This window comes from Haemaphysalis longicornis, unplaced genomic scaffold (assembly GCF_048455015.1).
Source record: "Haemaphysalis longicornis isolate Haplotype H1 unplaced genomic scaffold, Haemaphysalis longicornis Haplotype H1 scaffold_3, whole genome shotgun sequence".
NCBI classification, from domain to species: Eukaryota; Metazoa; Arthropoda; class Arachnida; order Ixodida; family Ixodidae; genus Haemaphysalis; species Haemaphysalis longicornis.
Genome location: NW_027526335.1, coordinates 18123859 through 18136878, shown reverse-complemented (window position 1 = coordinate 18136878; position 13020 = coordinate 18123859). Strand labels below are relative to the sequence as shown.

Here is a 13020-nt window from a genome sequence, read left to right as displayed (position 1 = left end):
ACCCAGCACAATAAAGTGCTTCCTGGGGCCGAATTCTCTAAGGAATTCGGCCCGCTTGCCCCTCGTTTTGAAACGGCGACCTTGAGGGCGCACGTGATTGGCCGTGTGCAATGTCATCACGCCTTGCGTCATCCCGAAAAGTACCGTGAAGCAGTCGCTCATAGCCCGTGACCTACTTATTACGCCGTTTTATATGGTTTGAAAGACAAAAGGCCGTAATTGATTACGTCACCTGTCAATCAACCGCACGCCAAAAGGCGGCCAGAAACGATGCGGGGGGAAGTGCGTCGTTTCAAACGGCGCTCCCTTTACGGCGAAAGCGTGCGAGAGTCCTGCGCGGTGCAGAGGCGGTTGCCTTCGCGCCTTGTCGTCTGCTAATTGTTTTACCCCTGTTTTTTGTAAAACTCGAAGCTCGTTCGCGCCAAATCGTTCGGCGACGTAGCTTAGCAAGATTTCAACGAACATTTTCACGCTGTCGCCGATCGATGTACCCGTCCGTCAACTCCGACGCCCCAATAACAGCGCGGGCGCACGGAACAAACATATGCCGCACATTTTTCCGCCAGGCGCACTTGGGCTGCACCAGCGCCCGCACGCAGCTGCACCAGTACGGACAGTACGCGGTAAATAGAACGCTGCCGTAAAGCGCGCCTAAAATGGCGTATCGCGACACGGCGGGGCATTCGCTCGTTAGCGGCGCAGCAATCTCCGCAAGCTCCGAGACGACAAATGCGATGGACAAGGCGACAACACAGGCCGCGCGACGCGTTCGCCCTGAGCGACGAGGAGTTTGCGCGCAAATTTCGCCTTTCCAAGGTCGCGGCGCGCGTTTGCTTTCACGCCACACACACACGTTTGCTTTCACGCCACAACTGTAGCGCCGTGCCAGAACACTTGCATCCTGGCCAGCAAATTTCGCTTCTTTTCACAGATGCCAAAGTTCTAACGCCTCTGAACTCTGGTGTTCACTACTCACCGATAGAGGTACAAAAACGCTGCAAGTCAGACTGCCGTCCTGCTAACCATTTAACTAATACAAAGATTGCTTGCTTTTACAATTCAAACATGCTTATTGCACTGCTGAGTCCCATGCTGTTTGTTGATTTGTACAAGCGTGACCAAAGAACCGAAGTGCACAGACAGTTGCTTGCAGGCCCGACAAACACGCCCGGCGGCGGCGGCTCGCCGCCGTTTGGAATGCCGGATGTAAACAAACGTTTCATTTCTGGCCACATCAGCCCACTCCGCGGCCATGATTTTCTATCCGGTTTTGCGACCCCGTCGTGCGACGAGGGAATTTGATTCGAGAGCGATTAGCTTTGCCTCATCACTTTGTGACGTCGTGTGGCGCGCCAAGTCGGAAGTGGGAATGTGCCTACAGAGCCGATGTGTGAACGCAAGGAACACGAATTATGTATTCATATGTTGATGCAGTTACTTATTTGTTTTTTCTGCACTTAACACGCACTTAACCCGAAAGTTTGCTCATCTCATATTTTTACTTGATATCACTGTACTTTGGGTGGGCGTTCTTTCGGAACTTTACAGTATAGCAGCACACTCAATGAAAACTGCTACAGCCTACAAGTCATGTGGCGCTTGTACGCAAGTGTTGCCAGAGCACAGAGGAAACATTTTAGATGGGGCGGTAGCAACAGTGTTGGGCAGGGCATTCCACTTTTAATCGTTTTTAGAAAAAAATGAAATGACGTTTGGAATGCGAATGTGCGCATGAATAGTTGCCAATTTGCTTGCTGCTATTTCTTCGTCCGGGTATGTACGTGGGGTGATGGCAATGGTAATTGTGGTTTTACCCTTCACAACGGGTCACCGCGTGCTTCACACAGCGCTGAAGGTATTGATGACGATCCATTGCTACCTCCTCTCATACAATCTGTGTTAAGAAAAAACACCTAGAAAAGGTACACCGGATCTTTAGAGGGTCCTGTGTGACAACGTTTGAAACTTGTAATGCTAATATCATTGCTCTTCAAGTTAGTAACAAAACTCTCTGCACGATTTCAAATTGCCTTTCATTGCCTCCAAAAAGTCTCAGGCCAAGGCAGCATGCTCAAGAATTGAATGTACGCACGCAGCATGCTCGTTTTCCGGAGTCTTTGAGTGTTTGCACCGAACAATTGTGCACTTTATTCCAATAAAGAGCCCCGAAATAAATTTCGCGTGAAGTTTCATCATGTATGACAGCGTCTCGAACAAACCATCAGGTCAGATTGAGCGCTACTGTCATGTGGTTTCTGGGGACCAGAATAGGAACTTGGAGCGTCGTTTGCAGCTGCACCACCAAGAGTTACACGACAAGGAGTGCTTAGGGGTCCTGGAATATTTTTGGGTGCTGATCACCTATTTCGCAGGCTCTATTTTTACAGAAAAATTAGTTAACATCACCTAATGTTTTTGACACAATTTCACAATTCTGACAACTTTGTGTGTGTGTGTGTGTGTGTGTGTGTGTGTGCGTGTGTGTGTGTGTGTGTGTGTGTGTGTGTGTGTGCGCGTGTGCATGTGCATGTGCATGTGTGTGTTTTCTTCTTCAGCAGAAGCGGAACGGGACTTTTATTTATAGAAGGAAACAGAAACCAGAATTAAAAACGTGTTGTTCGGACACCCTGCTTTTGTCCTTCCTCTTGTTCTTTGGTGCTCCCCATTCCTGTATTGCAACACCTTCAACAGGAGCTTCTCTCCCTCTCTCTCTCTCTCTCCCCCTGTTCCCCCTGACCCAGTGCTGGCAGCGGAGTCGGGCAAGGCTGTGGCGGCGCGGCTGGGCCTAACGGCCAGCCGGGGCCCGCTGGTGGGCAGCAGTGGCAGCTCCCCGCAGGCCCTGGCCTCTGCCCTGGCCCCCCTGCAGCGCTCCCTGGAGGAGGCCAACGCCAGCCTGAGCACCCTGCAGCGGCACCTGGAGCACGTGCTCAGCCAGCAGCGGCAGCTCGAGCACCAGCTCAGCCAGCGGAGCGACGTCACCACCGTGGCCGTGGTCGTCTTCGTCCAGCTCGCCCTGCACCTCTTCCTCTGGGCCTGGTTCCCCTCCTGATCGCACCCTCGCTAGATAGGCACCACGGTCACGCATACCCGACATGGGGAGGGCTGCGACTGTCCTCCGCGATGCAGCCACGCTTGCAAGGCGTCGCACCAACGCAGTATACCGGAATAGTTTTATCATTGGGGGCGTGGCTTCGGAGCACAAATGATGCGGCAAGTTAGTTCTGTGAATCATCGTGCACGCGGGGGCAGGAGGCACGGCATGCAACCAGGTTATAAATGTTTATAAATGTGTGTGTGTAACACAGCGGCGCTGCAGCTAGCCGCAAACGGGAGAGCGCACCTTCACGTAGTGAATGGTTTACGAACCTCAGAAGGAGGCCACGCCTGCACATCACCTCGTTTACTATAGGAAACGGACCCTGTAAATGCAGGGAAAGACGCGCCCGTGTGATCACCACGCTGTTTACCGAAATGTTTCTGCGGCATTTGGGGACGAGTATTGCGTTTGTTGACCTTGTACAAATGTGTATCAGCATTAACGTTGCAGTGGCATTGTAATATGTGGTGCCATCGAAACAGAAGTGCCATTTCCCACGATTCATGTGCTGGAGCGTGGAGAGGAAAGAAAGGAGCCTTGAGCCAGTCAATGGTGTGTGTAAGATTGGGTATAGGCGTGACGAATTTATGGCTGTAGTACAAGCGTGCAGCACGTGTGAAGCAAGAATGCATCTTCCTAGTGAAACCACATTGCATGCTTGTAAGCTCTGTTACGAATTATTTAATCTGAATTTAATATGAATAATATTTTGAAACGAGTGATTTCAGCATGAGCTCAACTTTAATACATATTTGTGATGGGCAGCTAAAAATGCTGCACATACTGTTGTCTCTGCGAGTAATATTCTTGGCATTAAAAGGTACGCCCAGTTTAGTTTCTGTGCTCATTAGGCCACACCTGCTTGACCTAATGGGTTCCGAGCATGTAGTGTGACAGATTACGTGCATAAGTCATATAATTTCTCTATAAAGGCACAGCACTAACGCTATTCTGTTGCTATGAAACTATTTCTCAGGTAACACAGCTAATATCACGCTCTTCCCACCTCTCTACCAACTGTTTCAGAGCTATGCCATCTGCCAAAGAAAAGCATGTAGTGTAGATGCTTCGTCCCAGCTTTTACGATCAAATTCTTGTTGGGGTGTTGCGCCAAATGCAAAAGGCTTTGGTTTACTGTCAGTGTCTCGTATTTTACGCTGGCCTAGTGGAAATGGTAAAGGGTGCAGCACGTGTAAGTGGCACAGGGCTAGTAAAAAAAAAAAAAAAAGAATACAAGCTGGAAAGAAAACAGAAAAAAAAAGTTCTTTTACCTCTAAGCTGAGCTGAGGGAATGGAATTGAGCATGTTATGAGCAGTCAATTCACGCTTTGTCCCGTGTGTGCTTTTTTTGCTCTTGCAAGTTTGCATTCAAAACAAGGTGTCACAGTCACAATCTGGTGGGCATGTGACATCCCATCGACTGACAGAAAGCAGAGGGAACGGATGCGGACTTTGGTGATAATAGCACTCTCGTTGTTTAGAACACGCCGAACTCCACATATAGAAATGCGATGTAATTAATGTATACTACATGCTGCATAACATTGTCTCTGCTGAAAAATCATACCTGATCTTCTTTTCAACAGGAAATGATGGTTTGTTTTAGAGAAACGGGAAACTGAGCAGCTTGATGTACTAATGCCCATTGCAAAAAACCGAACAAATGGCACATGAGACACGAAAGGAAGGAACTGACGGTATGAGCACTGTACAAGCAGATTAGCGCACAGAGAAGTTGAAGTTTATTTCACATGTTTTAAAAGTGCGTACAAATAATAATACAAAAGGAGGTCCCGTAGTTTAAAAACTGTCGGGGAGAGCTTGGCATACTAGCAATATGACTTATATCAGTAAAGTAAGCAAGCTGCTACGCATTTGTGGCAAAAAACTGCGCAAACAAAACGTAGGACACAAAATGAAGAAATTGACGATAAGTGACACTCATGTCGTCAGTTTCATTTGCTCATTTCTTCCCTATGGATGCTTTAATTAAAATAATTTAAGCTGGCATTTGTCTCACAAACCGGGTTATGCAAGTGAAAAGCAAGATGACCAACGCAGGGAAGCGTTGCTGCTTACATGTAGTCCATTTCACGAGCTGCGTGCATCACGGTAGGCAGCCTGGCTACCAACCAATCTTCCCAATGAGTGCGTCTAGCTCACCACAACATTCTACAGTTTCTGGCTCGAGAAAAGTGTCAGAAAGTGTTTGGGCCTCGGCAGGGCATTTCCACCTGTGTGCTTTGAAAATGAAACCACCTTGGTATGCCCTGCTGTGTGCAGCTTGTGAAGTACACTGTCGGAGAGGGCGTAAGATATGCGTGCGCAGAGGGGATTAGAAAAGATGATATCCAGCTGATGCGTCGTTGATTGCTGTAATAACCTCAAACATTTGTGACTGGTTTTCCTGCGTGTGCGTGCATTGTGTGTGTGTGTGTGTGTGTGTGTGTGTGCGTGCGTGCATTGGGGGCGAGTGCATGTACGTATATACAGACATACCGATAAATGCAGCCTTCTTTTCTTGCTTTAGTGCCCCTCTAGGGCTGCTCTTAAATTTTAATCACGTTACCTTGGGTGACGAGATTTGCGAGATGGCACTTGCTGTGCAGAGCACGATGTTGGCATTCTTTGTTTGCAAAATGTACCGTGGTTGAAGCCTCCACAAATCTACCAAGGTGGTGAAAGTAAGCACAGATGTGACTTGCATGCGTGCTTTGCACCCACTGTGACAGCAAGGTGTTCATAGGAAATGCACACCAAGTGGTTTGAATACAAGACATGTTGCAGTCACATTGTTCGGGCCCTATCTGTTGTAGGCAGGCGATCTAAGGACGATGAAGCAAGGAGCACAATTCTTGCACGCACATTGGAGAATGTAGCCCTTTACCTTACTGAGAAGTTCACAAACGGGTTCGAAGCTGGTTGACTTGCAATGTGTACTGAAACCTTGTTTGAACATGATTAGGTCCAAGCATGCTTTAATTAAGTACACATGATGGCGTGAAATTCAGGGGCCGTGTCAAAGCCAAACGGTTTGTCCTTGTGGTCACAGCACTGGGCTTAACGGGTAGAGTCGTAAGGTGACCTGGCTGCAGAGCATGGCTGCTTCAGTCCAGCTGTTGACAGTTTCATACATGTAAAAAAAAAAAAAATAGGTAGAGTTGGCAAAAAGTAGGGTGATAGAAACATTATCTGCCATTGTTTTGAGCCTGTTTGTCATTTTCAGAGCAACCACATTAGCTTATATATTAACAGAACCTTATGCTGACAGAACAGTGGGTTGTTGGTGTGTAAGGCTACACAGGATATTGTCTGGGCTCTCGTATAAAGATATTCACTGTGGCTTACAAGTTTTTGGGCTCAGTGATGTGTTTTAAATACTGTAGGTGACACTATCAAATCGGGCATTCTTCGTTGCTTGCCCGTGTGTGTGGTCGAGTGTGCAGAAAATTTTTAGCTCGGCCTGTAATTTTCAGAGGCCATGTAAAAAAGATATATCCACAGCATTAATAGGAGACAGCGGTATTCAGACCCGTGAGCTTGCTCTCACTGTTCAGCAGTGTGGCTGTGGCACTCTTAGCTTCAGGTGCTGATTGCTCAGGAAAAACTGATAAGTTCATCCAAATCTGTGGGGTACGTTTTTGAGGATCCTGAATTGATGGTTGGGTTTGTTGCAATGAGCTAAGCTGAAGTTATTTACATCCAGTACGTTGTGGATATGAGTCTTTCTGAAGGTTGCCATTTGCATATACCTTTGAAAGAGTGAGGGAAAAGGAATTACTGACGCATTCATGTAGCTAGACATAGTGATATGTACATAAGCCTAGTTGGAACAAATTAATACTGTCATGTCGTTAGAGCCCACATCTGAAGACGTGGCAGCAAGCCATACAGGCAGGTCTCAATAGCTGCCGGTCTTGTGAAAAATTACTGCATCGCGGAGAGCTGTTCTGCATGAAGCAATTGCTCTAATCATTTCTTTTAAAAGTAAGCTCCCTTCAAATGGCAGATTTAAACAGGACCACTAACTACCAACTCATTTCATTTTTGTTGGTTTTTCAGACATATTTCTGAAACATAGAAACATGACAGTGGAATTTGCCATATTTGCATAGCTTAAAGCCTTCACAGTTGGTGTATAAATGTGCTAACATGGGATAAAATAGGTGGGTCTAAGGGAAGTCTTTTAATTAAACCTATGTTTGGCCAATTCTTTGAGTTGCTGCGAGTCGCTTGTTTGTGCCATTACCAATGCAAGTAGGGTTTCCACCTGCCCGGTTTTGGACCGGCCCGACCGGTTTTTTAAACAGCGGGCCGGTTGCCGGTCTATACTTAAAACCAGCCGTCATTGGCCGTTTTTTTTTTTTTTTTTTTTTTGCCTTCGTGCCGTGATTATGTCCGTTTTGGCGTTTTATAAGCGTCAATTGAACAACTAAGACGATAAATATGTGTCGACAAGCTGCGCAAAGACATGCGAGCCAAGCAAATATGCGGGAGAGCGCGCTGCCTGAGATGGAGGGGGCCTAAGGGAGGAACAAAACAACGAAATGTGGCCGCCATGGTCAGCAATTGCGGTTACTTTTCAGCGAAGCACATACAGAGCAATAACCAAGCTCTCAATCGCTTTCAGTACAAACGTTACGTTGCTTTCTCTCTAAGAAAACGCTACAATAAATGGCACTGCATGTCAAAAACAACATGGCGTCACTTTTCAACACAAATTAAACATTCTATATACCACGCCCCCCCCCCCCCCCTCCTCCCGAAGGGCCGGTTTTTTTTTTTTTTTTTCGGGGAAAGGTGGCAACCCTAAATGCAAACAATGCAGCTTTAGCAAAGATCACTGAATTTACGGGCATGGCATGTGGGGCTTCAACCCCTCAGTGATTGCTTCTTCTGGCTAAAATAAAAAAGAGAATGTTTGTGTGTAAAATGCCACCTCTTGTGAGAAGTGTTTCTCTTTGGAAGCAGAGGTGGGGAGGGGGGTATATGTAATCAGCTAGCATCCCCTCACAGTTGCCCATTTTAGTAGCTTATTAGCCCTCCTTCAATTAAATTGCTGCCTACACCACTGCTTTGAGTTGTAGTCAGAAAAAATGAGTTGTTATGAATCACACATCAATCATCTATGATTCGTTTGTGGTCCTGTTTAGATCTGTTTGTTTTGGTGCATTTGCTCCTGTGATGGTAAACTGAGCATTCCCTCTGCTCTAACGACGTCATCTTGGGGTCATTGTCAGAACCCAACAACTTCCATTTATCTACGTCTCTTAAATACGGGAAGGCCTGCACCATAGTTCACATTTAGTGGCAGTACAAACACTTACTGCATATCACTGTGACATCTTGTGGGCATGCCTGAATGCTAAGACAAGTAGCATCAAAGAAGAATTTCTCCTTTCCCTAGCTACTCGCAAAGCTGGACTAACTGCTATGTAGATGCCATCTCTCAAAGTATACGTAGTGAATGGCTAGAGTGTTTGGGGCACCTTTTGTGCAAAATTTGTCTTCTGACAAATGGCATAAAAGTGCAGGCAAAGGGTGAATCTTGTCAAGCTGAAACATTTCCTGTAATGCTAAGAGTAGACCTGGGGGTACTTTTCTAAACATGGAGGTTGTTATGATAATCAGCGAGTGACTGCTGTGTGCCATATACTTAGTTCACCTCATTTTTTCGCTCTAGAAGTGAAGTGGGTTGTGCGTGTTTTGTTTTGCAGCCAGCATATTTGACTTCTACTTGGGCTTCATCTAAATCCCTACTACAATGTATAGTAGTTGTCGCCTTGGCTCTAGTGCAGACAGTCCCTTGCAGATGTTTTTTTAGACAAATATTTTAGTGTGTGTAACGAACTTGTGTACCAAGAAGGTGTTGTAGGCGTGTGTTCATATTGAACTGGTTTATGGCGCTTTGGGTTGGGGTGACATTGTCACCTGGCATGTGCATTATTTGTGGGTGTACTTCTGAACTGAGCACGTGTCACTGGAGCCTTTAGGCCTAGCTCTTTCAACTCTGGCAGCTTCGTTGGATTCATTAGGGATATTTGAAAGAGGGTGAATTGTTTGAGTGTGGTGGTCACTGCCGTTGAAGGGGACTTGGAGGAGCGTAGATAGCTGCAGTTATTAGTTTTTGATCGGTTTATTGCCAAACTGCATTATAGCTATTCTTGCAGTGTTGGCAACTCCAGTAGCTTCATTGGAGGTGGGTTATTCTCAAGGAGGTTCTTGCCTTTAAAAAAAACTGTACAGAGTTGCAGCAATGTACTGGGGTGATTCGAGCACGGTGGCAGCTGTTGTTCAATATTCTTTATGCCTTGTAGAGTCCTGCAGTGAATCTGGAGGACTGTTGGAAGGCGCTATGGCATGTCAGCGAGGGGGCACGCCAGCAAGCGGGCACAACACTTAGCAGGCATGCTGTTTGTGAGCACATTTGTGGGGGCAAGGCGGAAAGCGAGCCAACTAAAAAGCGGGCGTGCTCAGGAAAACGATAACCCTTCGCATTTACGACTGTCACTGTAAATGTTATTCTCGTTTCAATTGAAATACTCTTTATAAACCTTTGTATTCTCTTTAATGCCTTTAATGCCTGGCCCATGCATTGCTACGATAATTAGAGAAGTTGGTGGTGGTGGCTGTTGACTGCTCGAAACCAATCAAATCGATGTTCTTATTCCAGTACATACTTTTTCTGTGTTCAGGCATGCTTTGTAGTCTTTATAATACCGTTGTGCAGAGCCATGTGTTAAAAGCAGGTAGTCATTAAACGGATATATCTATGAGCTATTTCAATGGTCAGTGAATCCGATAGCCCTTGAACCATCAAATTTGGCATATTGCGAGTAGCATGGCTTCTTCGCTGGCCGAGATTGATATAAGTTGTAAGAGTGTTGTAAGCAACAGATCAGTGGGCTCCCGTGAAATGACCATCTAAGTCGGTCGGTCGTTGTATGTGGCTCTGTGACAGCACCCAATCACCATCAGGTTTGGTGGCCATTTGTTTCATTTACCCTTGAAGCCACTGTAAGAAGTATCTGGAGAATGATGAGTATGCATACATATTCTAATTTTTGCATCGAATTCAGTGTGGTTTCAAATGTTCTAAAGGCCTAGCATGTTCATGTGATATGAAGAGCTTTTGTGGATTATGCAGTTTTATTTGCAGTGCAGAATTGTTGAAAACATCTGTAGACCCGTATGCTAGTCACTTGCAAAATGGCATTTGTGTGCACAAATTACACGTATTAATCTTGAAGAATGTATGCTTTTGTTTTGAAGATATAGTAGCACCTTGTTTGTAAATATATTTTTATATGAATGTGCGCAACGTAGTTATTGTTTTGTCCGAATATAGTTTTTGTATATGCAACTTCACTTCTGCTAAGCAAGGATGCGCCACTACTGCCCTATGCCTGGTTATGTATGCCTTAAAATGTTGTTGCACGCGGTGGGAAGCTTGCTGCGACGTTCACGAATACCTCGCGCAGTGGTGCCACGAGTTCCAGTATTTCTGATCAGCCCTTATTACCTGATTTCTACTGTCAGCGCATTTATTTTTATTTTTGCTTTACTACCGGTGGCATAAACTGTGATGTACAGATCAATTGTTGAACTTGGCGCGTCGGAGTTTTTTTCACGAGCGTTGTACGCAGCGTGTTGGACCGCCGTTTCCTCACAGTTAGCTGTGTCGTATCGTTGAAGTGTGACATTTGTATTGTTTTTATAGCGATGATTATTGTAGCACGTAAATAAAGAAGTTACGCGCAGTGCACTGTCCTTGCTGTCGTCAATTTGCGCGGACATTCAAGTTGTGAGCAGCCACCCACCGGTTTGTTACATGCGTGACTAAAGGTAAGGCGTGATTGTTGGGCATTTACGGAAAAATAAAGTAAAAGCATGGCCATGAACTAGTGGTGAATGAACCGCGGGTGGGCGAGCTTTTGATCGCCGCAGCACCGCCGGCACCGCGGCAGCTTGCACGAATCAGCATGGTCGACCTTTCTGCTCACTCCGCGAACATCCGACGGAAAACATAGCGCCCGTAAAGAACAATACCGACTTAATCTGTGCCTTGGCGTGTGATGCTGTGAAAGTGGCGTATTATAAGCACTAAGATAATCTTAAATCCAGATATTCATTCAATCATTGCTAAGTGATGAGTAAGCTGAGGGAACCAGAACAAAATTTTGTGTTCAAAACTTCCCTAGGCCTACTGGGTGCTGACAGAGTGATCCATAACCAAAGTAGCCTTTCTGGCATGCAAAGTTTGTTTAGGTCTTCGCGCATCAGCGATTCGGCGCTTTAAACTCGTCCAGGCTGCCAGCGTGCAAAATGTTCGCATCTCTCGGAACGGACAGTGGAGCCAAGTGCTACGATATGCGCGGTGCTGCAAACAGTGCTTTGCGATTGTTCGTTCGAGCTTCGTGAGACGCTCTCCTGCCTGACAGTTTCATGTCCGTTAAATCCGTGCTATGTGCCTGTGGGAAGCTCGGAGGACTATTTAACTAGCCTCGCACGGTCCGAGGTAAGTTCCTTGCTTGAAGAAAAACTTCGACACCGAGTCGATCTTGCGTCGTTTGCGGCAAATTGGGGGTGTCCCGACTGCATCACCCTTACCCCTCCATCTTTCCGGGCCGTTCTTTCGAGAAAGTACCGGGTCATTTCAGTGAAACGCAGTGTTTAATGCCGCATCAGATGCCAGTTGTTCGTACAAGTCAATGCTAAGGAGATGTGTTTCCGTTTATTTGCTTGGAAATGTGGGATGAACGAAACCAGGGCTACGGAGCCAACCTTCGTCGCCTTGGTTTTTTGTTTTCAGAACATTTTTGTTTGATCAGATTTTAGTGATACTCGTTCACGGATGGGCATTGGAATAATCGCGCGTGTATGTTACCAGCACAATTGCAGGCACCTCATTTTATTCGTGTCCGAGCTCGCAACATGCATGCGGATCAAGCTCCTGATAGCGGCGGATCTGGAAGATGCATTGAATTACAGTTGCTCCCACTACATTGTATACTACTACGCGCACGTTTTGAGGTGTCAGACGGTACCTTCGTCAGTGTTTGAAACTATTGCTTGTGAAGGCATACGCCCGTCGGGTGCCGATACTGCTAATACTACATGGAAGCTTCCCTGGGTCGTCGCCTTTCGATGAGCCTGATCGCGCGCCGACTTTTCACAATCTCGCGTGGCCCGTTTCTGCGCTGGCCAAACGCGGTGGCTGCCATGCGCTCCCGAACGGAGTGCCTTTCGCGAGAAGTAAAAACGGCAGTGGAGTGAGTGATTTTTGTGCGTCTTCTGCAGCCCTGCCGCCGCCGCAGCCATGGTTGTGGAGGGTCCCCGAAGCGGCGGCCGCTACGCCCCGTCGACGGGCATGACTGCTCGCGAGCTGTGCGAGAGCGACGACCAGGCCACAAGCCTCATTCTCGACCCGTACCTAGGCTTTGCGACGCACAAAATGAACCTCAGGTGAGCCCTTTTACTTGCACTCGAACCCGCTCCTTATGCTCTCTTCTGTGCTTTGCGCAAGACTTCTCGCTAAGCGCAACTCAACGGCGCGGCTTCCCGCAACTTCCCGGGAGTTTGGATTGTTTACATGACGATGGCGTGGAAACAAACTCCGCGCCTGCTTTTAGCCATTGCAACTGTGCCCGAGGGGAATCCCCCTTATGTGTTTTCGCCCTGTGTACGGTGCCCGCTTTTGGCGTCATTCATCAAGAGCTTTCAGTTCCATGCAGCCGGTTTGTTGACAGAAATGTTCGTAACGCCTGTACCAAGTGCAGCGTTAACTTCACTAGTTAAAGCACCTTCTCATACAGAAATGACTTCAGTGATCTTGCACATCAGGGTTATGTGTTATAGTTGGAAACTCTGTTGACCATCAGGTGACCACCTCGGTCACAGTTAACGGTTGCGGGAGTAATAAT

At 46.9% G+C, this 13020-nt stretch overlaps 2 protein-coding genes across 10 annotated transcripts in view; both read left to right on the top strand.

The window, feature by feature from the left end:
• The window catches only part of Orp8 (Oxysterol-binding protein-related protein 8), a 57166-nt gene extending 46306 nt beyond the window's left edge, over positions 1-10860 (top strand). For all 4 annotated transcript variants that reach the window (XM_077702446.1, XM_077702445.1, XM_077702448.1 and 1 more), the window contains exon 18: positions 2742-10860. In XM_077702446.1, coding sequence (XP_077558572.1) covers positions 2742-3049 — 308 coding nt within the window. In that variant the 3' untranslated portion in view covers positions 3050-10860. The remainder of the gene's footprint in view (positions 1-2741) is intronic.
• Positions 7973-13020, top strand: part of Hmt4-20 (Histone methyltransferase 4-20) — a 32724-nt gene continuing 27676 nt past the window's right edge. Inside the window, exons 1-2 of one of the 6 annotated variants that reach the window (XM_077702441.1) lie at positions 7973-10942; positions 12398-12562. In XM_077702441.1, coding sequence (XP_077558567.1) covers positions 12417-12562 — 146 coding nt within the window. In that variant the 5' untranslated portion in view covers positions 7973-10942; positions 12398-12416. Of the gene's footprint in view, positions 10943-11075; positions 11616-11718; positions 11741-11772; positions 11795-11819; positions 11976-12009; positions 12131-12397; positions 12563-13020 lie in introns of those variants that run through there. The other 5 variants (XM_077702440.1, XM_077702444.1, XM_077702443.1 and 2 more) reach the window with 5 other exon arrangements.